The sequence below is a fragment of the Leptodactylus fuscus genome, chromosome 11, assembly GCF_031893055.1.
Source record: "Leptodactylus fuscus isolate aLepFus1 chromosome 11, aLepFus1.hap2, whole genome shotgun sequence".
Classification (NCBI taxonomy): Eukaryota; Metazoa; Chordata; class Amphibia; order Anura; family Leptodactylidae; genus Leptodactylus; species Leptodactylus fuscus.
Genome location: NC_134275.1, coordinates 51,392,622 through 51,418,011, shown reverse-complemented (window position 1 = coordinate 51,418,011; position 25,390 = coordinate 51,392,622). Strand labels below are relative to the sequence as shown.

General features: G+C 42.3%; 1 protein-coding gene across 2 annotated transcripts in view; it reads right to left on the bottom strand.

Moving 5' to 3' along the window:
- The window catches only part of DIAPH2 (diaphanous related formin 2), an 824,584-nt gene that overhangs the window by 772,824 nt on the left and 26,370 nt on the right, over positions 1 to 25,390 (bottom strand). The window contains exon 2 of one of the 2 annotated variants that reach the window (XM_075260108.1): positions 1,788 to 1,820. The exons of the other annotated variant lie outside the window; for it this stretch is intronic. Within the exon in view, the coding sequence (XP_075116209.1) occupies positions 1,788 to 1,820 (33 nt within the window). The remainder of the gene's footprint in view (positions 1 to 1,787; positions 1,821 to 25,390) is intronic. 2 annotated transcript variants of the gene reach the window in all.

Here is a 25,390-nt window from a genome sequence, read left to right as displayed (position 1 = left end):
CAGGTTCACATATGGGGGACACGAGACTGGCCCCAGATTCAGAACAGGTGCTACAGGAAATCTCTGGGCCAGTCAAGGCACAAATGGCACAGATCTCACTTTTGTGCCATCGTTGATGTTTTTACCTGGCCCTGGAACACTTAAGAATCCTTCAACTTTTTTTTTTTTTTCTTGTAACTTTTTCCATATTTTATCTTTTCTGTGTAATTTCCAGCCATGTGTTAAATTATGCAACAAAGTGGTTTCTCTGCGTCTGGTCTCTCCATGGCAGAGAAAATCGTTCTGACAAGGAGGGCTGTAGGTGAACCTTGTAATGGGCATATACGGGCGCACAACCATCTGCGGCCACTATTATCATTAACCCTTTAACAACTATGGCGCAACGCTCCTGAATGGTCATACAGACGGTTTTGTAAAAAAAAAAAAAAAAAAAAAAAAAAAAAAAGTGGTGATTTGCAATAAAGTTTCTTTTTTTTTTCACTTTTTAGTTTTTTTTTTAGGTGAGAATTGTGTAAAAAATTATGTATATTATAAGAAACATTTTTAGTACGTTAATTTTATTTATATTTTTACTTTACCCCATTTTAATGAGTTTTGGGAGATTTAGTTTTTTTTTTTGCATTACTTGATGTGTTAGTCAGGGACATAACTTAAGGGGGTGCATAGGATTCAGGAGCTTTAGGAAACCCATAACCTCTAGCAGTGGGGGGCCAATGGTCCTCAATACACTAGGGCTGATTAAACATCTTCGATTTCTGGTTCCCATTTATGGCCAACTGTCTATACATTGTAAATATATCCCCACTGTGCTCTGGTGCCCTGGAGTGAGAAGATTTATGATACACAGCCTTCCACTGTCAGAAAGGAGAACGTGAACCCTTTAATGGCAAAAATAGAAGTTGGTCTGCAGCATATAGTCAAGGAAGGATTCTGTAGAACATGATTACTATGTTGGGGGGGGGGCGCACCGACAGCGGATAGGAATAGTAGGTAGCTTGTGTGCACAGATATGTCGTAAGTCTTCATGGTGGTCTGGGCTGGACAGAGAAGGAAAGGGAAATTAATATGCTGCTAAAATGTCTACTTAAGACAGGGGTAGGGACCTTCGGCTCTCCAGCTGCTGTGAAACTACAACTCCCAACATGCTCCATTCACCTCCATGGGAGTTCCAAGTACGGCAGAGCAAGTATGCATGCTGGGAGTTGTAGTTTTGCAACAGCTGGAGAGCCGTACGTTCTCTACCTCTGACGTAAGACACGGCTGAATAAGGGGTCCAATTTAAGTTTTTCAGCTTTGAGCTACACCCCTGGGTAAAGCTGTTACATCATCTTCTCATCAGAATGCAATGACTATGACCTATACAAAGAAAGAACAAGTACAAAAATTGGTTTAGCCATGACAAATGGAGGGATCTAGATGAGCAGATATTAGAAGCGCCATTAATAATGGTGACTGTTGCCAATCCATACAAGAATACAACGTCAGATCACAGAATGTCGGGACAAAATTGGATTAGTATTTTCCATTTAGGCAAAAAAAAAAAAAATCAGTACATGCATTCGGAGGCAATTAGATAAAATTAAGAGCTGGAAGATTTCAGAGAGTTATGAAATATTATGATCAACATCCCAAAAGCGTGAAGAAGAATGGACAGCGTGGATTATGAGCGTGCGAGTAATCATCCCCTCGCAGGCTGCAAGCAAGTCATGCGCATGCATCATGATCATTGTGGGGGAAGGCTTAGTAATGGAACATGCAACGTCCACCACCGCTCAACGGCATCTTACCATATCGTCAGCCAATGTTTTTATATGAATGTTCTATAAAGGCCAACAAAAGAAAAGGAAAGAAATAATCAATATGGAAAAAAAGGAAAATCAATCAATGGAAAAAAAAAAAAAAAAAAAAAAAAAAAAAATCAATGGAAAGTTCACATAAACCAGAAATGGACACAAAGGGATGTTTTAGGAAAGTCAAACAGTTTGTGACCCTGGAGGTTGGACCTCTTTGACTGCCAAATGGTGGTTCATCCTCTCCCAGATTTAGGAGCCACCTCTTGGTTCTTCCCCCAGGGTCACGCATTGTTGGGTTTTCCATATAAGAATTATAATAAAATAAACTTATAAATGTAACAATTATTTGCAAAAAATGTAATTCTAAATTTATTTTTTTTCCCTTTGCGTTCCATTCTCCACCCCAGTTTATGATCAGTTGACATCTTTGAAATAATATTACATCTCACACAATCTAGGACATCAGTCATTTATTTAAAGGGGTTGTCCAATTGTTACAAAACCTTTTTAGTCGAAGGACGCCCAAAACAGAAGCCAATGACTAGGGTTGAGCCGATCTTGAGATTTCAGGATCGATTTTAAAATCCAATTTCCGATCATTTTCCAGCCGATCCCGATCGTGAAATTTGCTCGATCGCCAATCGGAGTCCGATCTTTTCCGATCCCTCAACTCTAGTCAATGCTTCTCTATGGGAAAAGTCACTTTTAGGGTTGAGCTGATCTTGAGATTTCAAAATCCGATTTCTGATCATTTTCCAGCCGATCTTGATCGTGAAATTTGCTCAATCGCCGATCGGAATCGGATCTTTTCAGATCTCCATCGCTCAACCCTACCAATGATATATTTTTTAATTTCCTTAGCCCTAGTGGTCAGCTGTGATCTGCAACTCAGTAGCATGTGATTATTTCCCCTGCAGCGCCACCACAGGAGTAATAAAGCATTACATGGTGAGCCGTGTAATGTTTCACCATGTCTGATCCTCTGGAAGGACCATGCGACCATTAGGATCTGCTCCAAGTATTCACTTTCACCACCTTGATCAACTCCTTGTCCTTTACATTCTTCAATAGACATTGCTCCACCGATTCTGGTGCAATTGACATTTTTTCTCTAACCCCCCACAATTCCTGAATAACCAATGCAGTTAGTAATATGACCCTCTACTGTCAAGTGGGCGGTCCTTGATTGTAGCATATTGGGTGATGAAACTAACAGAAATAAGAGAGATGAAGGTGGTGAAATGTCCTCTTTAAAGTTATTTCTTTTTTTAAACCAGACAACCCCTTAAATATCAGAATAGATCACAGATTCATTTTTACGATACACAAATCAGATTTTTTAATGCACTGTGAAAATGAAAAGGTAAAAGATAAAACCATACATTATTCATGGCATATTTATACATGAATTATAATGGCAACCAGGCAGTGGGGGGCATGCTGTATGCAGTTTCTATGGCGATATAGCATCATCATTATTAACACCATGTATTATAGCAGTGAAAGTGCTGATACATTGTAACATAATAGAATACTGTACGTTATCCATCGCTGCAGCTGAGGCCCCAATATACAGACAGGGTGTCCTTCCTTACCTCTGCTTGTGGCTGGACAAGTCCAGTTGGTGTTAGATTTGTAACTTTACAAAGTAGGTTTTTGGAATATTCGGTCACAAAGTGATATGCTAGTGCCTATATGCAGCTGTCTAGTGGTCATGTTGTGAATTGCAGTCTAGGAAGAATTCTGTTAGCAGTATTCATGAACTCAACCAAGTATAGAGGCTCCATTCTGATGATAATGGAACAGATCATATCCTGCTCAGAAATGTCATACAAGTGTATGGGGCACACGGTGGCTCAGTGGTTAGCACTGCAGCCTTGCAGCGCTGGAGTCCTTGTGTTCAAATCCTGCCAAGGACAAAAAAACTTCTGCAAGGAGTTTGTATGTTCTCCCCGTGTTTGCATGTTCTCCCCGTGTTTGCATGGATTTCCATCCCACATTCCTAAAAGACATACTGATAGGGAAAAACGTACATTGTGAGCTCAATGTGGGGCTCACAATCTACAAAAAAGGAAATGTCATACAAGTGCATGCCGCAATAAAATAGCCCCCCTTCCCTCGACCTGCATACTTGGTCATGTACATGAGGCCTAACCAAATTCAAAGTAAGGTATAGGTGGACCTTCACTCTCGGATCCTTCACTATGATGCCCTGCACGAACATCCAGTGTGCAAGATCAGGTCTCGGGAGATGCATCAGTAACCTGGTAATTATAGTATGGGGGGAATGGGGAGAGGACTATTATCCATGGAGGGGGCACAGTAATAGTACCCACTTACCTATACTTTATTAAGGGAGCACTCTCCATATCAGCCCTAATGGAGTGTGGACCACTACCCTGCCCATACCCATACCACTGAATTTCCCCATGGTGGGATCTTATCTTATCCCTTTATTAAGGGAGCCATCCATATTAAAAAAAAAAACAAAAACACTACCAGTTGCCAAGCCACAGGAAAATTAGCGTCCATGAAAACGGTCCTTGTACAAAAAAGATTGGGGACCACTGACCTAAAAGACGAAAAGAATGGAATAGATGCGCTTGCTGCTTTGCACATTTGATAGAAATCGGAGCCTTGACCGTATTTAGCCATTTTTCTCAAATATGGAAAGACACTAACAAAGCCCAATAAAGAGAGTAATGTGGATTCGAGATAAAAAGCGAGACGATAATAGAATAATATTTCTGATTAAGCAGATTGGGGATTAGAATAAGCCCACAGGTGGCGTTCATCTCACAGACACAAATGGGAATCTGCTACCGGGATGTTATTTGATAATTCGATAGCACTTACAATTAATTTAGACAAGACTCTCCTAAATCACGTTCGCCTTGTAAAATAGTCGTATTACTTAAAATATACAATGTAATTTGATGAGTGGAGAAAGTCGATCCGTTCTACAATCGGCGTTAATTGACTCTTTCTTAATTATGTCACAATAAATTCAATTTTGTAATTTCACAGAACATTAAATTATACTTTAATCATACAGAACTATATTACACAAATTTGCTTCAATTACCGTTAAAGTACACGATTAAACCTTGTATACAACCAAATAAAAAGAGACGCACAAAAAAAAAAAAAGTTAATTCTTTTATTGCGCTGTCGTAATGTCAATCACCACTGCAGATAATTTTCAGCTCCAACTTCATAAAATTGCTGAATTTTTTTTTGTGTTTTTTTATTGTTTTGTTTTTTTTTTTTGTATTATTTTGTGCTTTATTTATTGTGCTATTACCTGTTAGATTTATTGTATTTATTTATTGCCGATTTCACTTTCTTTTCATTTATGGAACAGTATCTTCACCTTTTAAAGGGATTCTACCATTGAAATGAGGTTTTTTTGGCGATCACACGTCCGAATAGCATTTAGGAAGGCTATTCGTCTCTTACCTTTAGATGTGGTCTCCGCTGCCCTGTTCCTTAGAAATACCGGTTTTTACCGGTATGCAAATTAGTTCTCTTGCAGCGATGGGGGCGGGCCCCAGCGCTGAAAATGCCATGCTCCAGCGACGCCTCTATCTTCGGCTGGATCCTCCCCTTTGTTGTCTTCCTTTGCGTCACCTCCGACGCCTGCGCAGTTGACTCTGCCAGCGAGACACCAGCAGAGCCGAGTGTGCATGCTGGCCGGCGGCCATTTTTGGGAGGCCGCTCTTGCTCTTGTAGTTCAATACAGGAGCGGCCTACCAAAAATGGCTGTCGGCCGGCATGCGTACTCGGCTCTGCTAGTGTCTCACTGGTAGAGCCAACTGCGCAGGCGTTGGAGGTGACGCAAAGGAAGACGACGAAAGAAGGGGAGGATCCAGCCGAAGACAGAGGCGTTGCTGGAGCGTGTTTTCGAGCAGCAATGGGGACGTCCCCATCAGATTTTCAAACCGGTAAAAACTAGTATTTCTAAGGAACAGCGCAGCGGAGATCACGTCTAAAGGTAAGAGACGAATAGCCTTTGTAAAGGCTATTCCAACGTGTGATCGCCGCAAAAAATTCATTTCAATGGTAGAATCCCATTAAAGAAGACCTTTCACCACCTCATCCCATTTATATCCTTAGTATCTATTAATAGATGCTGCTCCAATGAGTCTGGCAAAATTGGGATTTTTTCTCTATCCCCCACCATTTAGGTATTTGCTATTTAGGCTCTGTACTGTCAGGAGGGAGGTGTCAGACAGGAACAAACAAGGAGGTGTGATTTAGAGCTACAGTCAGAGGCAGCCAGTGTCACAGGTCAGGATCACACCTCCTTGTCTGTCCCTGCCTGTCACCGCCCTCCTGACAGTACCAATATAGTATATCAGGCACCAGAATGAACAATAGAATTGCTCTGGAATGGTGGGGACTAGAGAATCACTGGAGAAGTGCTTATTGCTTGATGTAACAAACTGGACTTGTTAGAGGTGGTAAAAGGTTCACTTTCAAGTGCAGCTATAGTTTATTAAAAAAAACAAAAAAAAAAAACACACCTTACAAAAAACAAAAAGATCCCCAGTGTTTTCCCTAATTTCTTCCTTCATGATCTATGTAGTTGTTCAGAAAGCACCTCAAAACATGAAAAAATGCTTTAAACATAAGAAAAAGCAGAGGTGCGGGGGGGGGGGGGGGGGTATGGAGCTGCAGAAGACATCGGATTGGCTCAGAACAGAGCACAAGCATTGTTAATAGTCATGAAGAGGGAAAATATTAAGTTTTCATACAACAGGGGTTTAGAAAAAGGTTCTAAACCCCTGGTGAAGGCGCAGGTGACTTCAGCAGCCAATCTCTGGCCCTCATCTGATGGGACTGGTGATGTATCAGGTGACCACTGAGGTCAGGTATTCATTGCAGCATCACGCGAGAACAGAGAATCCATTGGCCTATTCAGGATTTTTTTTTTTTTTTACTGCTGTTACTACTGAGCTTGAACCTGTAATGATTAGATTGCTTAAGCAGTCCATGGTAAAATCCCTATAGAACTATTGAAGCCTGCAAACGAAAACTAACTGCTACACTCTGTCTACATGGGAGCTGTACCAGACGGAGAGAACGGAATTGGGTACAAGGGAGGGGTTAGTGGTGGTCCTATAAAGAGTTCCTGCTCAGGATCACAGAGGTAGGACTATGATCGCAGGCATTACTGCCACTTAGGTTCCGACCGGGTACCGCATATAAAGACCCTACATCCACAAGACATATCGGGAAGAGATGACCTTCCTCTATTAGCTGATATCATTAGGGACTTTAGGGGCATTTTCTCTCTACACAACATTCATTTAGAATAAAGGATACCAAAGACGATGACTTTGGTCAAAAGGGGGGGTTCTCGAATAAAGCGTTGCATGACGTCCATACATCAATGCGGTCTATGTAATACATGGATTCTGGCAAGGTTTATGATCAAAGCCACTTTAACTAAGGCTTTGATTAGACTTAAGAGGGGCCCCAGCAAGAGGACTGGTATTATCTCTGCATGACCTGATAGGAAATGTAAGGTTTACATACGAGGGCATGTTCCGAGTGAACTTCTACCATATTATAGATCACGTCCTATTTTGATTGAAATTAAATATAATTTATTTAAAAAAAAAAAAAAAAGTGAGGATCTTTTGCCTGTACAGAATATTCTGCTACAGGGAATATAGCACGTGGGTCTAGGGGAAAAAAAAAAATAAATAAAAAAAATTCTCCAAATACAAAGCGGGTCAAAGTAAAGCAAAGGATTTGACATTTTGAGAGAGTAATGAAAGAAAATCATTAATGGCGAGTACATGCGGTGCGTGACCTTACTGCGCAGAGAGCACCGGTGCGATGGTGGCAACAATGCTTCTCATAACTAGAAAATTGTCTCTGATTGTTTTAATAACAGGACAAGTTCAGGCGGCTACAAAGTATCAGCGGCCGCTCATTATCAAAGCTTCAAGATGTTCTGTCAATTATCTAAAGTGCCTGATTTGAAAGTCAAATTCTTCACCGTGTCATAAAGATGACCTCGATTTCAGCCATTCCAATGAAAAAGGAAAGCAGAATAAAACCTGTTTATTACCAAGAGGAAATTCTAGACGTAGATAAAACACTGAGACGAGTACAATAAAGAGGCCGTCCAGGCACCGGCCATAATGACATAATGGAGCGGAAAATATCACTAAAGAAAGGATGGAAAGAATAGGTAAAAGTAAATCTCTTAGCTCAGTGTTGCCCCCCGCAGAGTAAGAAGATAAATAGGGGAAGGGAGCGTACACTCTTGTATTAAAGAGAATAGGTGAACCTTATGAAAACATTTCCAACCACAAAAAATAGTGTATTACAGCCCTGTATATAACTAGACTGCTCCTATGTACAGGAATATATCTACTATAATACTACTCCTATGTACAAGAATAAAACTACTATGATGTAGCAGAGCCGAGGGTGCGCTTGAACCCTTGTGCAGCCTCGGCTCTGCTACATCAGAGCCGAGGGTGCGCTTGAACCCTTGTGCACACTCTGCTTCATCAAGCTAATAGAATGCATTGGCCAGCGCTGATAAGCCAATGCATTCTATTAGCCCGATGAAGTAGAGCTGAATGTGTGTGCTAAGCACACACATTCATCACTGCTTCATCACGCCAATACAATGCATTAGCCAGTGCTGATTGGCCGAATTCCGTACTCTGGCCAATCAGCGCTGGCTCTGCTGGAGGAGGCGGAGTCTAAGGTCGGACCTGAATGGAGACTGGTGTGGAGCGATCTTAGACTCCGCCTCCTCCAGCAGAGCCAGCGCTGATTGGTCGAGTTCCGTACTCTGGCCAATCAGCGCTGGCCAATGCATCCCTATGGGAAAAAGTTTATCTCACAAAAATCACAATTACACACCCGATAGAGCCCCAAAAAGTTATTTTTAATAACATTCCCCCCTATATAAAGGTTATCCCTAGCTATCCCTGCCTGTACAGCTATCCCTGTCTCATAGTCACAAAGTTCACATTCTCATATGACCCGGATTTGAAATCCACTATTCGTCTAAAATGGAGGTCACCTGATTTCAGCAGCCAATGACTTTTTCCAATTTTTTTCAATGCCCCCGGTGTTATAGTTCCTGTCCCACCTCCCCTGCGCTGTTATTGGTGCAAAAAAGGCGCCAGGGAAGGTGGGAGGGGAATCGAATTTTGGCGCACTTTACCACGCGGTGTTCGATTCGAACATGGCGAACACCCTGATATCCGATCGAACATGTGTTCGATAGAACACTGTTCACTCATCTCTAATAAGAATGTAACTACTATAATACTGCTCCTATGTACAAGAATTTAACTACTATAATACTGCTTCTATGTACAAGAATATAACTACTATAATACTGCCCCCTATGTACAAGGCTATAACTACTATAATACTACCTCCTATGTACAAGAATATAACTACTATAATACTACTCCTATGTACAAGAATATAACTACTATAATACTGCTCCTATGTACAAGAATATAACTACTATAATACTGCTCCTATATACAAGAATATAACTACTATAATACTACCTCCTATGTACAAGAATATAACTACTATAATACTACCTCCTATGTACAAGAATATAACTGCTATAATACTACCTCCTATGTACAAGAATATAACTACTATAATACTGCTCCTATGTACAAGAATATAACTACTATAATACTACCTCCTATGTACAAGAACATAACTACTATAATACTGCTCCTATGTACAAGAATATAACTACTATAATACTGCCCCCTATGAACAAGAATATAACTACTATAATACTGCTCCTATGTACAAGAATATAACTACTATAATACTGCCCCCTATGTACAAGAATATAACTACTATAATACTGCTCCTATGTACAAGAATATAACTACTATAATACTGCCCCCTATGAACAAGAATATAACTACTATAATACTGCTCCTATGTACAAGAATATAACTACTATAATACTGCCCCCTATGTACAAGAATATAACTACTATAATACTGCTCTTATGTACAAGACTACAACTACTATAATACTGCCTCTTATAGTATGTACAATATTATTATAATACTGACCACTATGGGCAGAGATATAACCTCTAACATCTCCCTGGAAACAAGTATAAAGTCTCCCTACAGGTATGGGTAATGTGACTGTACGGTTTCTTAAATTAATATGATCATTGCTTATTATTCATTCCGGCATCTTCTATGTGAGGGTAACTGGGTCAGTGTAAGAAGTAAGTATGAAATTTCTCTACTCCTAAGCAGTTACTATAAATTAATTATTCATTTATACTTTTGAATTTGATGTAATCTCTTCTGCATTAACCATCATCTCGCTCTGATGTGCAAAAAACGACCCAAGGTCCCCGAGAACTGGTGCAATTTAGATCTAACCTCAATAACACAGGAGCTAATTACAATGCAAATATCATTAGTAAATGAAAATTAAGGTTTAATTTTCTCAATCAAGTAAAAATTAACAAAAAACCAGCACGATAACACAAAGTCTCTCAAGACGATCCGTGAGCAATAATGGCAGAGAATCCTGGATCCAATTATTCCAGGACTCTAACACCTTCGAGTTTCTAAAAACTTATTTAGAAAATTGGGATTTGGCAAAAAATTCCATTAATGAACATTGTGATTCATCTTGGAAATTTTAATTTTTTTTTGTTTTGTCTTTACATTCATTTACATAGTAATAATATACAAAAAGAAGTGTCTTCTCCGGCCGGGTTCCTGTCTGTGCCTAGAACTTCTTACCCAATACTTTTTCTACATTTTAGACCACATTCATTGGCGTTCCGATGGGGAAGGAGAGGGGGGGATATTCAGAGCTTTTAGAAATCCAAACTGTCCCCTTTGAATGTGTTTTATGTCCAAAATTTAGAATATTGTGATACGATTTTGGTTCTATGTTGCTTATTATGCTTCAGATTTTCCTGGAACCTCAGGGGTGGAGCATTATGGAATAGAGGTCAGTACTAAAAATTAGAGAAGCGAACCGCAAGAGACAGGTTTTGTGATTCTATTTCATTTCCCCCTATAAATCTGTATACCAAGGTCTATTAAAGGGGTTGTCCAGGTTAAATTAAAACTTTAACCCTAAGTTAAACCCCCTCCCCCGCCTAATTTCTAATTTACTCCCTTTAAAAAAAAATGAATAAAATGTATATTTACCCATATGCCTGGGGCGGTCATGTAGCCGCCCCTTGGCACAGTTTCTGATTTCTTGGAGACATTCTGTTTCAACGTTTCTGGAGACGAAAGGCCACCAGTACTCCTCTCCTCCCCCCGTTCCCCTTATACCTGAGGTAGGGAACCTTCAGCTCTCCAGCTGCTGTGAAACTGCAACTCCCAACATGCTCCATTCACTTCCATGGGAGTTCCAAGAACAGCAGAGCAAGTATGCATGCTGGGAGTTATAGTCTTGCAACAGCTGGAGAGCCGTACGTTCCCAACCCATGCCTTATACTCACCAACACTCGCTTCCTCATCTTCTGCTGGGCATGACTTCCATCATCTAGGATCTGGACCTGGCACCTATGCAATAAAACTCCGGCAGAAGCAAAGAGAAGCAGCATTCTGTAGCACATGCGTGGCTTCTGCCGCCATCCTATTGCACAGGCGCTGGTTCTGGATCCCAGGTGAAGAAGCAGAAGAGGGGGACAGCAGCACTTCAACGTCATCTCCAAGACGAGAAGACAGGTATGTATGATGGGGTGGGGAGGGGGTTGGGGAATTAATTAGGTAGCTAGGTAGGTAGTTAGGGCTTGTAGTCAATGGGCTAGCTAGAGAAATGAAGGGTGTTGTGAGTGAGACGTGAGAAGGGAGGATCTGAGTGAACTGCAATGCATCATGGTAGTTGTAGGATAAGACAGCAGGAAGCTACCCATGTAAACAAATGCAGAGGATACAAGGAGCTCCCGGAGAAAGCCGGAAATCGCTCAGAACACTGCTAAAGGTATTTTGGTGCACTTATTAACCCATTGATCGCACTAAGCCTTTTTTTTTTTTTTTTTTTTTAAATCATTTTTGTGACCAGAAAACCCCTTTTTCTCAGGACTGGGACATTTTGACCCCAAAACACCTGCAGTCATCTCACCAACTCACCACCTAGACAACCCCTTAAAGAGGTTTCCATAAAGTAGAGGGCAACCTGCCATGTACAATCTAGCTCTGAAGTATTGCCAAGACTTTATCTATCCCAGATATGTCCTTGCATCACGGAAGGAAACACATAACGATGACCACGACCACCTTCTACGTGAACACAAGACTCATCTCTAGGCCATGTTGTTCTACTAGGGTGAAGCGTAGCCAATCCACCAATGTAAACCTTGACCTAAAGTATACAAAGAAATAAACCTCAACTAATTGTTTGTATGAAAGTGAAGAAACAATTTATATATAATTACTTCCAGATCATTGGAAGGGTTTTGTGGTTTTCATTCCGACCAACCTCAAAAAAAACAAAAACATTTTTTTTTTCTCACCTACTTTACTTTGACAAGAAGAATAAAATGTTTCCTGAAATAGACGCAACAGAGGAGAACTTTGGGCCAGAAATACTTTGTCAGCTGTGAAATCTTCCCCCCCTTTATACAATGGCTGCGAGCCCCCCCTATAGTGACAGGGCTCAGGTGGTGGCACCATCTTCTGCGGCTACCCAGGGAATTTCAGATAATTATGGAGTTTTATGTCTTATAAGAGAAGCTTCTGAGAAAGGAGTCAGACGGCGGCGGCGGCGGGGTGGGAGAATGTATAAACAGAATATACGCTACATATACAGAGTAGAACATGTGAAGGTTGCACAGCGGCCCCTCTGTAAACCATCCAAGGCCATCTGTTTACGTGATACCGTATACATTTTGGGTCTTGGCCCAGCGATTTGTTAGACTGATATGTAACAGGTGGCAAATGTTTAATAGAGACGTAGCTGCTAATCCGTAATTAAGCACTTCATGCAATCTAATTACAGTGTATATACAGTGTTGTGCAAAAGTTATAGGCAGACATGGGGAAAATGCTGCAAATTAAGAATTTTTAAAAAAGTTTTAAAGGGATCCTATCATACAAACGCTTTTTTTTCCTCATTAACACGTCGTAATAGCCTTAAGAAAGGCTATTCTTCTCCTACCTTTCGTTGTCTTCTCCGCGCCACCGTTCTGTAAGAATCCCAGTTTTTGTCGGTATGCAAATGAGTTCTCTCTCAGCACTGGGGGCGGGCCCCAGCACTCAAACAACACTGGGGGTGTCCCAATGCTGCGAAAGAACTCTCTCCGGTGCCGCCTCCATCTTCAGCAGCAACGGCCTCTTCATCCTCTTCTTCCAGCACAGGTTTGAGTCTTCTAGGCCTCGCGCTGATCAGACTGCGCATGACCACAGGTCACGAGAAAATGGCCACTTACAATACTGTGTAAGCGGCCATTTTCTTGTAGCCTGTGGGCATGCGCAGTCTGCTCTGTCCGAGGCCCAGAAGTCTGAAACCTGCAGTGGAAGAAGACGGGTGAAGAGGACGTTGCTGACGAAGATGGAGGCGGCGTTGGAGAGAGTGCTCTCACAGCATTAGGGACACCCGCAGTGCTGTTTGAGCTCTGGGGCCCGCCCCCAGTGTTGCGAGATAATTTATTTGCATACCGACAAAAAATGGGATTCCAACAAATTGGCAGCGTGGAGAGGACAATCAAAGGTAGGAGAAGAATAGCCTTTCGAACGTGTTAATGACAAAAAAAACAAAACAAAAAAACAACCCACATTTTTATGATAGGATCCCTTTAATAGTTTATTGTTATTAATTAACAAAATGAATATATACATATGTCATATGGTCAAAACAGACACGTAGCGAATAGGGAAAAAACAAAATACAGTTTTCAATTTTGCTTTCCCTATCTCATATATCTCAAGTCTATAAGGAAAAAAAATGTAAAAAAATTTGGGATTTTTTTTCCCCCCTACAATGTTAAATAGTACATGAGGTTGGATGAAGACATCAGTCCATCAGGTCTAACCTATAACCCTACAATACCTACAGTGTTGGTCCAGGGGAAGGCAAAAAAAAAACCCATGAGGCTCATGCCAATTGCCCTATTTCAAGGAAAAACATTCCTTCCTGACTCCAATCTGGCAGTCAATATAAAAACCCTGCATCAACGTGTCCATCATATCTAGAGTCCATAACCTGTTATATTTTTCTCTTCAAGAAAGGCATCCTTTGAACAATGTGTGGATGAGATTTCGCAATATCAAATTCACTTTGCTAGAACTGTAAAATGCAAAGTTTATTTCTGTTTGGGTTCCGTAAGAGCCACAAATTGCCGCATTGCTGTCCTTTATGAAGCCACTCTTGGCTCAAAAAATGGCACAAAATCTGTATTTAAAAAAAAACAAAAAAAAAAACAGTTTTTCTAAATATAAAGGAGATTTGCTAAGCAGAATGAACATGATGTGTGGTGGCTGCTGGGACTTCCTGCTACGAGAGGGGAAGAGAGAGCTACCTCCTTGACAGTCTGGACACAAAACTTTGTGTTTTCAAAGGAGAGGTGTTACATGGTTTCGTGGGATGGGTTCAGATCTCCTAAACAGCAAAAAAACCCTGTGAAATAATTACTAAACATGGGTCGTAGCAGATACAGTAGCAAAGTTGATGCATTTGTTACAATAACATAGAAACTTTTCACTCCATTGAGTCTTGATAAATTCTTTAACATCTGGGGTGTCCTGTCATACAGAGAACAAATCAAAGATAGATTAACAAGTACAAACAGATTTATGTATCCACGGGACACCGCCGGATGTGTCACATTATACAAATGTTATCTTTTTTAGAAGCAAAATGGCTCAGCTTTCGTATATATCAAGGAACATTCAACCCGCTGTTCGGCGACACGTCAGTAGCCTTCAGTAGGCTTGACAGACACCTGTATCTCAGCCACTGATAGATACGTCCTTCTCTATGCCACTTCCTTACAAAAGACCAGGTGCCTTCTCCGAGCGGAGTCCCTTATGGATTTATGGATATTAGGTAGATGAGGTTCATTAGCAGCTGCTTCTCGATATGAGGAGCATCAGGTTTATTTGGGAAGAATGACAAGACCTGAAGACAACCGTGTAATCACTTAGCACAGGAGCTCGTATCGGCGGCATAAGAAGATACAAAACTTCTCCAACTTATTCAAAGCATAAAAAAAACAACTGTTCATCTTGGGCTCTGTGAAGACAAAGTCTGAGCCCTTCGTTGGTGGTGTAGTTGGGAAGATTCTTTGATGTAGATCTCCCGCGTACACGTGTCCACCCTTACTCTTAATCTAAATTTGGACAAGATCTATAATCTCTCATCAAACCAATTCAATACAATATTGTGATCTGCTACCAAAACCAGCAATTTATACACAAAGAATAGCCTCACAAGAAACATATAGCACATCACTTTGTGACACAATATCAAAAAACTGTATAGTCTTGAAATGCTTGCTATCTCGCAACACCTATCTGCACACGTTCTAGCAAGAGGAAAGGTAAGTGAGGTCACATCTGTATGCCACTATATTGGGGTACTGTGGCGTAGGTCACTCATATGGTGCAATTTTAGGTCTGCTGTGCTTTCCCAAATAGCTGTAATATGTGCAGTTTAATGTAGAGGTCAGGAGCTTTTCCTTCTGAATACACCAAACATTAGTCTTGAATGATGTTTTTCTACAGCTTAAAGGGGATTTACGGTCTCCAGGTAAATTTTGAAATGGATTACCTATCTCTAGAGATGTGCGAATAGAGTTTTGAATACCTCGCTCCAATAGGAATGCATGGGAGCAGCGTCCAGCGCTTAAGCCCTTGCTGTACAGCCGCTCCCATGCATTCCTATGGGAGCAAGGTATTTGAAACACTAGCTTCGAATACTATTCGCTCATCTCTACCCATCTCCAGAATAGGTGAACAGTGTAGGATTGGTGGGGACCCGACATCCAGACTCTGATCCAGGCTGACTCCGGTGCTGAACAAAGAATGCTCTGTCCACTGTATATTGGTAACACCAAACTATTTTATACTACTACACAACACTAGGAAGTCCTCTATACAGGAGACAAAGCCTCATACTTCTGGCTCTGTCCCCGTATAGGATTGAGGCAGCCAGAACTGACAAGCGCAGGTGTTAGACACCCCATTGATCAGGTATGGATTATAGCCAATTTCCATGAGACCAATGTCACTCAACCAACATCAGCCTGACCCAGCTGGTTGCATTAGGTCAACCCAACGTAATGGTAGTCTTTAGAGATGAGCGAGTAGTACTCGATCGAGTAGGTATTCAATCAAATACTACGGTATTCGAAATACTCGTACTCGATTGAACACTACTAGCTGTTCGAAGTTAAGATTCGATGCAGAACCAGCGTTGATTGGCAGAATGCTATACATTGCCAATCAACACTGGTTATTCTCTTACCTTTAGAAGTCTTCTCCCTGCGCAGCGTTCCGCGTCCTCTTCCGGCTCTGCATTCACTCTGCTTAGGCATCGGGCCTGGGCAGAGCCGACTGTGCATGTCCGCGCTACAAGAAAATGGCCACTTACACTGTAAGCGGCCATTTTCTTGTAGCCCAGGCATGCGCAGTCGGCTCTGCCTAGGCCCAATGCCTAGCAGAGGGAATTCAAGGCCGGAAGAGGACGTGGGGACGCTGCGCAGGGAGAAGAATCGAGCCCGACCCTCACTCATGGACTTGGTAAGTAGAATTTGATTGAATGTTGCGTACCCCTGAAACGAGCATTTTCCCCCATAGACTATAATGGGGTTCAAAACCCATTCGAACAGTGTGCGGCTGTTCGAATCGGATTTTGAATCTCGAACATTTTAGTGTTCGATCATCTCTAGTAGTCTTGTCACTCCAGAAATATTGCAAGCCACAATACTTCTACTAAGGATACGCCCCTCTAATGTGGAAGCCCAGAAATAGGCCTCATTTTATACCTATTCTTAGGGCTTCTTTCAAAATGATACCTTGAAGTCAGAAGGTGACTCAGAGCATAGATCCATGCATGATGTAGTTTTGGGGTCTAAGATAAGGACTTGTTGCCAATCAGGGGGCACAATTAAGGGGGGATGGAGATCTACAAGAGGAGTTCCCTAAAAAGTTCAATGACCCTAAGAATACGCAAAAGCAATTACCATATAAAAGTAACAATCAAGAAATAAACCCTGGATATCCTCCCAATGCAAAACAATTCTAAGTAAACTTAGGTCAACAAATTCACATCTTTCTGCATTAAAAAAAAGTCAACAAAAGGAAATGTTCATAGAAACTCTACTTAGAAACGCAATTCATTTCAATTATTTCACAATAAATTCCACAAATTTCTGTTATTTCTCAGAAATGGTCTCTCACCACGGCCATCAGTGACCGAGCTTGGTAAGAAGGACTCATGACTTAATCCTACAGGATCTGGAAGGACTCGCTCCTTCGCAGGAAATACTTGTTTATTTGAAGAGGGTGTGTAAAGTGAAACACAAGCGGTTCCCAAATTACAGAACGTCAGAGGAATGTACCCAAGAGGCTCGTGAGAGACGATCACTGCAACAATTACGTTAGCAATTCCACTCACTTCGGTGGTGAAAGAAGGATTAGGTGAAGATCGTGTACTATAAATGTTACTTGTTCTATTACTTCTGAGATATTGTAGAGGCGTGCCGTCAGTATTGCTAGGAGGACGGGGCTGCAAATGGAGAAACTCTATTGTGGGACGCAAAAAGTGGTTGCGCCTTCCAATTAAATGGAGGAAACCATACAGTAAATCTAGTATGAGTATTGTGCAAACAATATCAGACATTACAGTGTAACAACACAATTAACATATCTAATGATGGGAGGCGGGATTTGCTCGCAATAGTCGAATATTTATTTTCATAGAAATCCAACCATTGGCTTTCCTGCTGCGGTCTGATACTATGTTCACATCTGTGTCCAGGTTTCCGATCTTTGGGTCTCCTTGGAAACCTGAAAATTAGAAACCCAATCCTCTCAGACTACAAAGGGGTCCATGGGTTTCCACCTGAAAAATGCAAAGAGAACAGTTCTACTTGCAGGACTTTTTTCTCTGCATTTTTCAAGCGGAATTGGGGATGGAATCCCCGAACGGTGTCTAAGCGCAGACGCTAACCAAGCCTGACCATGGCTGTCAGAGTTACAGTCAGGATGTGGAAAACTAGAGTGGTTGGAGTCCTTGGTTTGGTCTACTGACTTCACCCACTAGGTCAAGAAGAGACTTCGCTTAGGGCTAAACAAGGGACTTAGGTCTAAGGTGGTGTTCCTTATTCCATTAGGAAGATATGGAAATCCCCAGGTTTCTACCTAAAGAGAAGTCCGATAGCAAATCTTGTAGCCCAGGGGTGCCCAATACGTCGATTGCAAAGGACGTATGGGTCGATCGCGGGATGCAGCCAGGGATCCCCGGTGTCTGCTTGTTCACAGTGCAGGCTGAGAGTCGACTGCCAGTGTCCGGAGATGACTCTCAGCCTGCGCTGTGAACAAGCAGACACCAGGGATCCCTGGCCGGCCACAGAACGCAGCTGTCTCCTGCTCTCATGCCCGACCCCGCCCACATGCCCGGCCCTGCCCACAAGCATGTCCCGCCCACAGGCCGCCCTGGCCCCACCCACAAGAAGTGGGTAGTAGATCTTTTGCCTTGGTCAGTTCATAAAGTAGCTCACATGCTGAAAAAGTGTGAGCACCCCTGCTGTAGCCTATGCGAAGTACCAAGGCAGTGGAGAAGAAATGTATATAGGTGATGCAGAGGTTGGTTATAAGTGCTGGGCTGTGAGAGACCAGGACAGGTGCAGGCAAGAAGACCTGGTCCAGAACACACCTTTACACATACAAGAACCCGAATAACCTTAGAGCACAGGCACCGAGTGATGGTGAAAGATTCCTAACAAGCACAGGCAAGAAGATGCCAAGCATAACCCAAGAACTGGGACCAAAAGATAAATTGTGACTAATTGCTGGCTGGACAGAAGACAGGTTCATGACTTGCAGACTTAATAGATGCACAGTCCGCGGCCTTCTCTTTATAGGTCTGTTTATACCACTTTTACCAGGATAGAAGCGTTTATCTACTCCATACATCTCCTCACCTGAGATCATTATTTTTACTCTACATCATGTACCACTTGTTTATTGTAATGAACTGAGCCCCAAATGTGTCCCGGGGATGGAACGAGCCGAACGTGTATTCCGGATGACCTCTCAGCGAGTGATTTAGTCAATGGCGCAGATAATGTCATACATCCACCTGCACTAATGTATCCTTCATTGCCTCCATAACAACCAAGGAACATGCTCCGTTATCCAAGGCCCGAGGACAAGTGTGCAAATGCATGAGAGAACAAGGGCTATTGAAATGTAAGATACAGTAGTTCTACGCGTCTCAGTAACTCTGGAGTTTGGTGGCCGCCTGCCAATATCCTGTAGTGGTAGCAGATTTATTGTGATGGAAAAATAACTCAAAGAAAGAAGATGAGAGGCAAGAATCCCCTCCTGGCTATTGTTCATTGGACCTTCAAGATGAATGGATGTACCCTACAGTCTACTCTTAATAAGCGGTTCATTCTCAAGTATCGAACGTCCAATGTCTGATATTTTGGAGCAAGACGACAAGGAATACGTCAAGGAATGTGACCAGTAAGGATGTGGCTGGCACTATAGGAATTAAGGAGGTTTGTCCTATTCTGGAAGGTCCCATTGCAGTCAGCGGACAACACATTACAATTCATGCTACTACAAATATAAAGCCTTATCTAGAGCTCACTCACCATCACCTGTCCAACTGGATCCTAGACTACGTCACAACCCGCCCTCAGTATGTGAGAGCCCAGGACTGTGTGTGTGACACTGTGATCTGTAGTACGGGGGCACCACAAGGTACAGTTCTTGCTCCATTTCTCTTCACACTGTACACTGCTGACTTTAAGCACAACTCCTCCAGCTGTTACTTACAGAAGTACTCCGATGACTCTGCTATTGTCGGCCTTATCACTGATGGCGACGATAGGGAATACAGAGACTTAAATCGGGATTTTGTTGAATGGTGCCAGCAGAACCAGCTCAGGATTAATGCTGGGAAGACCAAGGAGATGGTGGTGGACTTTAGTAAACGGAGAGGTGCTCCGACCCCGGTGGAGATCCAGGGGACATGCATTGAGATAGTCAGGACCTATAAGTATCTGGGTGTGCTCCTCAATAATAAACTAGACTGGGCTGATCACCTGGAGGCGCTGCACAGAAAGGGCCACAGCAGACTCTACCTGCTCAGGAGGCTGAGGGCCTTCGGAGTCCAGGGGACACTTCTTAGGGCCTTCTTCAACTCTGTGGTTGCCTCAGCCATCTTTTTCGGTGTAGCCTGCTGGGGGAGCAGTATATCAACCAGGGACAGAAATAGACTTGACAGGCTGATCAGGAGGGCCAGCTCTGTCCTGGGGAGCCCCTTGGACCCAGTACAGGTGGTGCGTGAGAGAAGGATACTGTCCATGGTGACCTCCATGCAGGAGAACAAATCCCACCCCATGTATGGGACCCTGATGGGACTTGGCAGCACTGTAAGCGACCGTCTGCTTCACCCCAAGTGTGAGAAGGAGCTATCGCAAGTCCTTCCTTCCAACCGCAACCAGGCTGTATAATCTACATCAGACCAAGCGAAGATCACTCCGCACAGAGAACTAATGATTATGAATGTCCTCCTTCTTTCTTCTCTGTTCCTAAGCTGCTATGGACTCCTAGCATATCTTTCTCAGCATATGTGTGTCTACTACTTCTGTAATATTTACTGTGTATTATCATGTATCTGTATTACTATGCAGCTGTAACATACTGAAATTTCCCCACTGTGGGACTATTAAAGGATTATCTTATCTTATCTTATCACAAGGGGGCTAAAGGTGGTCATACAGCTTTAAAAGCTATTAGCAGAAACGCTAATTTCCCAATACCCCGAGACACATGTATGTTTAGTGTAACCAAGGGTACATGTGATTAAACTGGGAAAGGAGATCAAGGCTCTGCCAGACAACTGTGAAGGTGGCTTATATTCCTTGAGAGCAAGCCAATAGTCTAAAGTCTATGGCCAACTTAAAGGGGTTATCCAGGACTATGATACTGCGCTTCACTTTCTCTTTCTCAGGCAATGGCATTATGTCCATTGGTCACATGGCCATGATGCAGGTTAGTCCTATTCAAATGGTCAGAGATGAGCTGCAATACCAAGTCTAACCACTATACGCTCCTCCTGCCCTATAACCTGGAGAGATAAGACACCATGTACAATCTGCACTGCTCTATAACCTGCCGTCTGTAAATAGAACACTATTTATAATGTGCTCAGCTCCTCCTGCTCTATAACCTGTAGATAGGCCACTATGTACAATCTGCTCCTCCTGCTCTATAACCTGCCTGTGTATAGGACACTATGTACAATATGCTCTGCTCCTCCTGCTCTATAACCTGTAGATAGGCCACTATGTACAATCTGCTCCTCCTGCTCTATAACCTGCCTGTGTATAGGACACTATGTACAATATGCTCTGCTCCTCCTGCTCTATAACCTACTGCCTGCAGACAGAACTAAATTTAGAGTGATACAGCCGTCCACCTTAAATAAAGTTCAGTTTACATTTCAAAATAAATGAACAGGGCAATTCTACACATCCAGCAAAGATACATAGTCCTGGTCTCTACTGATTGATAAAATAAAGATATAGCATTGCATTATATGTTCAGAGTTTAACTGGGTTTCCCTAATAGTTCGGTAAAGTTCACCATGAGAAATATTTGATAATCACTTGTCAGATCCCTTTAAAGGGTTATGGGCCCCCAAAGGGAGCCTAGAGCAGAGAAGGAGCTAAAATAAAAATAAGTGACTCTTGTTCTTCACCCCTATGTCCTGTGAAGGGGCCTCTGTCTGTCTCCGGTGCTGGCGATACACCCGTGAAGTTAACTTTCCACCTACAGGACAATCATTGGCCTCAACAATCACATGTAGGTCATCACTGTAGAGATTCATTCACTTGTAAGATTACATAGTGACTAGTACACATGACCATCAGGGTCATAGACGTGACCACTGAAGCGCTAAAACCAAAAACCGGGTCCCTTCCCCAGGGCAGCGGCGTGAAGGAAAGAGGAGTCTACCTGATTATTTGGACATCCTTTATAAGGGAAGATTTCTAAGTCTCGGATAGTTGGTACATATGTAGCAGAGGACAAGTGTTCCTCCATTGGACTACTTCGGAAATCACATCTTTTCTGCCTTCCTAAAAACCCAGATCACTTCCAAAAGTTAAAAGAAACACCAACTTAAATCAGAATTCTGATTCCAATTGCAATCTGCAATTTCTTTCCATTTTCAAGGGGCATAAACAGATTCATCTTGGTTACGACCCAACAGTATTCTCAGAGACTTGTTTGATGTTCAAAGACGGCAATTATGGATAAAAAGTTTCTAATCTCTGTAGGAAGTTATAAATCTACACCGATCCCGGGGTCCCCAGTGCCAGGCGCAGCGTGCACAGAAGTTGACTCTCTGATATCTTCATGGCAGCCTTGTAAAAATTAAAAAAAAAAAATAACCCACAAGGAAGAAGCGCATTAACCCTTTGGCTGTGATGATAGAAGTTAATAGGATAAAGTGTGAAATGCTTCTAAGTGTTTATGAGCAGAGACGTTTTCTGGATTCTTGGATGCGATGCCAAGTCTTATGCCCGCTATCAGCATGAACAACATAACGTACATGGAGCAAGATGCTACTGGCGAATGCCCAAAATTCCTCGTCTGCTGCTCAGTGGGTAACAAACTTAGTTTTGCAACATTTATTTCATAGAGTGTGAGATGGGCAAAGAGGAAGGTCTGGTGTCCCAATTCCCAGCATGGGTAGCCGCGTATTTCGAGTCATGCCATGAGCCTTTTGCCTATAGTTGCATTTGCTTATACTGTAGAACATAGTTACATAGTTGATGAGGTTGGATAAAGACATCAGTCCATCAAGTCCAACCTATAACCCTACAATCCCCTACAGTGTCGATCTAGGGGAAGGCAAAAAAAAAAAAAAACGAGGCTCATGCCAATTGCTCCATTTCAAGGGAAAAAATACCTTCCAAATCTGGCAGTCAGTATAAAACCTTGGATCAACGTGTCCTTAAACGAGAATTGTAAGACTAAAGGGCGATGTTGTAGTCAAGTTGTAGTCACAAGACAAGGCCCAAAATGTCATGACTGTGTAGGATATTGGTTTGCACCATTCTGCAAGTGTCTACTAGGCTTTGTGTTACAATCCATCTTAATCATCAAGATCTGCTGGTAATCTCAATGGTAGACCACACACCATTAGGGTCAGTGGGTTGTGCACCCTGTGTGTTACCAAACTGGTTTGACAAGGCAAGAGGATGGTCAGGTCCAGGCAGATGGATGAAGCAGATGGCAATATTTCAAGAGTCAGGAACATACAAGACGTAAGGATAAGTGGCAAGGTTTCAGAGGTTGGGTTCAAGCCAAAATATCAGGCAGGACAGGAAATTAGGAAATATTTGCTGCCGCCCACATTACAGATGACCATACAGGTTAGATGATTGAACAATTGCTCCGTCAGCAGCTATTCCTCATAACCACTCCATACACATGCATGCTAGGCTTAGACTAAGCTTTCTCCAGTCTCCTCCAGTTACAGCTTACCTTCCCCAAGAACAAAAGAGATCAGCATGTTGATATTCATAATCTTTCATGAAGTTCAGATCAGTTCAAAATACAGCCCGTGGGCCACATGCAGACTGCCAAGGACATTTTTCCAGCCCACCAGCAGGGGTGCACCTATAATGAAGCTCCTAGGGCCGAGATGGCAAAACTATGGCACGTGTGGCACGCAGAGACCTCTTTGCTGGCACTCGTGCTGTCGCCTGTATCGCTCACTAATGGGGAATTCAGTATCTATGTGTGTATGTGTGGAGGGGACTACTGTGGAGCATTTAATACTGTGTGGGGAGGGGGCTACTGTGGAACATTTAATACTGTGTGGGGAGGGGGCTACTGTGGAGCATTTAATACTGTGTGGGGAGGAAATTGTTCATAGTTTTTTTTTTTTTTTTTTTTTTTTTTTAAACTATATTTTGGTCCTCCAATGGTCTGAGGGACAATGAACTGGCCCCCTGTTTAAAAAGTTTGAGGACCCCTGCTTTAGATGGTTGGCCGGTCTCACCAGGTTTCCTTGTTAAGCAGAAATTCATTTGTTATATTGCTTTAGGGATATCAGAAGTGGGAGATGGGTGTTGGAGACTATGAAGGAACCTCTGCCGATCAGCTGTCATGGCTATAGTCATCTACAGATGATCAGAATCCAGCAATTGTTGTCCAATTTCCCATTGCGACCATATGAGAAATGAAGCATTACTAGATGGCCTTTGATATCAATGGGCTGTCTGCCAGGTCCTCATGGCTGTGTCAGGTCCTTCAGAGAGAAGAACCCTCATGTAGGTTTGTTTCTAAAACTTGAGTTCTAAAACAGATAGCGACTTGAAGATTGCTTAACATGAGATGTCTTTTCTTAACTTGCCTTTAAGTACAACATATCCGATATGTATGGCACAAGATTTGTAGGTAACTCAACAGATGCCATATATTGTCACAATTCCCATGAGGTTAAGGGCGGACACTTCTCATCTCCACTTGTACTGGATACTTTATTCTTACTGTCCTACTACAAGTCTATTACAGCTTTGCTATTGTATCTGCACTAATACAAGACATATGTGGACGTCACAGTCCAGACCTCCAGGACAGGCACAGAACACACCAAGATTTGCACAATACTGGTTGCTGAGGATTAAAACAGGGAATTTCTATAAAAGTCCATAGAAAATGCAGAATTGGCTGGACTTCAGTTTCTATGTTGTTGTTCTCATACTTAACCCTTGATATTATGGAGGTGAGAGGGACAAAAGGGAAGGCTTTTCTACTTGGCATGTTCTTTGTAGGACGCAGATGAAGGGTTTCTTTACATAAACAACAAGTATCATAGAGACAAATATCTGGCTCTGGCTGGATAATTTAAGATTTTACTTCTTTGCCTCTTCATCTACCACTGATCCTTTTATATCGTACTGGGATTAAATTCAGGCCAGTTAAAGGGGTTAGGTCACAAAAATGATTTATTCTAGGATCAATTGTTGATCGGGGAGGATCTACTATTAGACTTTACATCTCTATGGACCAAGTGACACCAGAGCCCTATAGGACATGTAACATTCATGTATAGGATAGATGCTGCCATTTTTCATACATTGCTGTTGGGCAGGCACTTTTTTATTTCTACGGCTTCTTCTCTAGTGCCCTCTGAACTTATCTGCAGTTAGACCATCAGATCAGTGGTCCAGGTATTGTCCCCTGGCGAGGGTCTGAGGGACATCACTGCTCAGTACGAAAGAGTCAGGCAGAAACGTAGTGAGGGACAGGCCAAGGGGTCAGGACAGCTGTGAAGATATATTAGTCAAAAGGATAGCCAAGATCAGCAACAGGATCCCAGAGGAACAAAGACAACAGGCAGAA